Source organism: Volvox carteri (assembly GCF_000143455.1).
Source record: "Volvox carteri f. nagariensis unplaced genomic scaffold VOLCAscaffold_545, whole genome shotgun sequence".
NCBI lineage: Eukaryota > Viridiplantae > Chlorophyta > Chlorophyceae > Chlamydomonadales > Volvocaceae > Volvox > Volvox carteri.
In genome coordinates, this window is record NW_003308061.1 from 743 (window position 1) to 3,621 (window position 2,879).

Consider the following 2,879-nt stretch of genomic DNA (forward strand, 5'->3'; position numbering starts at 1 on the left):
GTAGGAGCTCGGCATCCCCTGCCGTACTGGGTCCGGCATATGCATGCATGCTTGCGCCCTACTTCCACGCACCACGGCAGTTCCTTCGCAATAACTTGCCTATCTCTACACTCATACTTCGCTTCGAGAAGTCGAAGCTTATTGCTCAGTCCTGCCGTGTTGCGTTACAGTAGCTAAGCCATCAACCGCAAGCACAACTCAGTAGCAAAACAACCCGTTGTGAAACCCCCTCCCAACACCAACCCATTGTGAAAGTTGCACTAGTGGCCGATAGTAATGACAGGTCTTGAAAGGACCCACAGTTGCAACGATCACTGGGCGGTATTAATCGAGAGGGCCGTCACCCGGCCCCGAGCTGCGTCGCTATCTTTCACATAATGCTGTTCGAAAACGTCCGCACTCTTCCAGCGGCCCAGTTTCTGCACCAGGCTGCGGTCTGCGCCATTGTTAACGGCAGCAGTCACCCCCCCGGAGCGCAAGGAGTGAGTTCCGAAACGCGGTGAGAGCCCGGCCTCCACAAAGAGCCTCCTCAGGTGGCCCAGGAAAGTGCGGTATGGCAGCGGTGGGATGGGTGCACTGAGCGGTGCCGTGCGCTGCACCAAGCTCGGCACACCCGTCTGGCTGGTTGTGACCCGGCGGAGGAGTGGGCCTACATCTTCAACCGAAACATAACGCCCCTCGACCGCCTCTTGTTTCGGCAGTCGGACGTATTGCCCTTTCGTCAGCAGTTCCTCCAGCCGCGTCATGGGGCAGTAGTGGTCGCCCCGAAAACCGACAGACGCGGTCTGTCCTTCGCCACGTTGGTCCGTCTTGCTTTTCCACAGGATGATCTCGGCACCCACGCCCGGTGTGATGTGTAGCAGGTCGTAATGTACTAGTACCCGGGCGAGGTCATCGAACCGCAGGAATGCAAACCAGCACAACAGTGCGCACGTGACATGCATGCGGGTCTGCAAGTCAGGTTCCGGGCCGTTAAGGGGAAAATGGAAGTCGACCAGTTGCCTGATATCCACCTCAGTAATAACCCCACGGTCGTGGCGGTGTGCTGTGAGTGTGCGTGTGGCCACCTGGCGCGCGAGCTGGCAGAGGGGTGCCTCACAGGCAGATGACAGGCCCACCAGTGTATAATGTGCCGAGATTGCGGCGCTGGCCTGTAGGACGGCTTGTGGTCCCACGCCCCGTGTGGCGGCCGCTAGCCGTTCTTCCTCAAAGAATAGCGCGATGGCCGCACTGCCGCACCCGTATAGTGCCCACTCTGGGAACCAGCTTCCCTTCGATACCCGGGAATCCCTTCATCTAGTTGTCGTTTCGTGCTCATTCGTGCCCATTTCATAACGAAGGGCTGAGGGGCCTTCAGAGCATATCGACGGAGTTCGGCTGAAATGGCCACTTAGCATGCAAAAGCCTTGTAATATCGCCATGCCAGGGATTGTTTTAATTACTTATGACTGTACAAATACTCCAAACGTAAGGTTTCGTTAAGTCTGCGCTTGTCCCAGAATGAAGGGCTGTAGGGCCCTTCAGAACATACAAATGCACACAGCATCTGTTCGCAAGTCCTGCTTTCTGTTGAAGATGTAATAATAGCTAATAAAGATGGCCCCTTCAGTTAAAACATATCCACGTTACCTCTGCCGCGGTCGACTATATGCGTTGTCGCAATTTGAAATTACGTGTGTGTCCTGCGGACGCAAGTATCATAGCAAGTCTCATGCATATAATCACGTCATCACGCATCAGTGCGTCCAGCCTCATGGTGGTAATAATGGCACAGAGCTTTTTGGCCTCGATGCCGTGGCTCCTAACGAGATGATCGCTGGACGCAGTGAGAAGTTGCTGCAATACATTGACAGCTACTATGTATGGTTAAAACTTGCGACGTCCAATATTATGCAGATGAATGTCCTCAGCAACAAGCTCCCGTTCCGGCGGGCCCTTCGGTGGTTGGTGCGGGAGCACAGCCGCAAGCTAACAAACCGGACCAAACAGGTACAACAAACGAAACTAGCACACACGTCACATGTAGGACATGAGCGATTTGAAACGAGGTCCCCCCTGTCAGTGCAGGCACCCCGTCTGCGGTGGAGGTGGACAAGGAGTGGAGTCCGCCGAAGGGCCAGGCGGAAATGCAGTGGAGCCCCGACAATCTAACAGGTGAGACCATAGTCCATAAGGTAAGAGGACGGAAATGGCAGCAGTGGTGACGGCAGGGGAGGTGAAGGGGATGGGTTGAAGGGGGTGGTGGTGATGGTGGCTCAGGTGACGGCGACTCAGGCGACGTCAGGGGCAACGGCGGCACAGCTGTGCAGGTGAGAACGGATGGGAATGCAGGGGAGAGAGAGGGTAGTGGGGGTGATTGCCGCCACGGAGATGGGGGGGCGGGGATTGCCGCAGTGAAGAGGACGGAGGTGGAAATGGCGGCCGTGGTGACGGCAGGGGAGGTGAAGGGGATGGGGTGAACGGGGTGGTGGCGGGGTGGTGGTGATGGCAGCTCCGGTGACGGCGACTCAGGCGACGTCACGGGCAACCGCGTCACATGCGACTGCGGGGATGACGATGAACCCTTCATGGTGTCGTGGTCGTATGCCCTGCTATTCCCAGGTGACGGATCACCTGGACACATTGGGACGGATGGAGAGGTGGAGATCCGTATTGTTGCCACTGAAGAAGCAACGGTTGGCGACGGAGGTGCAGGTGAGAACGGATGGGAATGCATGGGAGATGAAACAGGTACAATAAACGAAACTAGCAGACACGTCACATGTAGATCATCAGCGATTTGAAGCTAGGTCCCCCCTGTCAGTACTGTCAGTACACTAGTGTAGGCGCCTCGTCTCCAGTGGCGGTGGACATGGAGTGGAGTCCGGAGTCCGCCAAAG

At 56.5% G+C, this 2,879-nt stretch overlaps 2 protein-coding genes across 2 annotated transcripts in view; one reads left to right on the forward strand and one right to left on the reverse strand.

Annotated features, from left to right (window-relative positions):
* Positions 1-311: 311 nt before the first annotated feature.
* Positions 312-1,333, reverse strand: VOLCADRAFT_101243 (uncharacterized protein; the record flags this gene model as incomplete). Its single annotated transcript, XM_002959682.1, has 2 exons — positions 312-1,045; positions 1,240-1,333. 2 exons carry the CDS (start codon positions 1,331-1,333, stop codon positions 312-314), a joined length of 828 nt encoding a protein of 275 aa, XP_002959728.1.
* Positions 1,334-1,596: 263 nt separating this feature from the next.
* VOLCADRAFT_101244 (uncharacterized protein) overlaps positions 1,597-2,879 on the forward strand; it is a gene marked incomplete at both ends in the record, with an annotated part of 3,886 nt that continues 2,603 nt past the window's right edge. Inside the window, 4 exons of the mRNA XM_002959681.1 lie at positions 1,597-1,989; positions 2,088-2,154; positions 2,260-2,309; positions 2,602-2,694. Of these exons, the coding sequence (XP_002959727.1) occupies positions 1,597-1,989; positions 2,088-2,154; positions 2,260-2,309; positions 2,602-2,694 (603 nt within the window). The remainder of the gene's footprint in view (positions 1,990-2,087; positions 2,155-2,259; positions 2,310-2,601; positions 2,695-2,879) is intronic.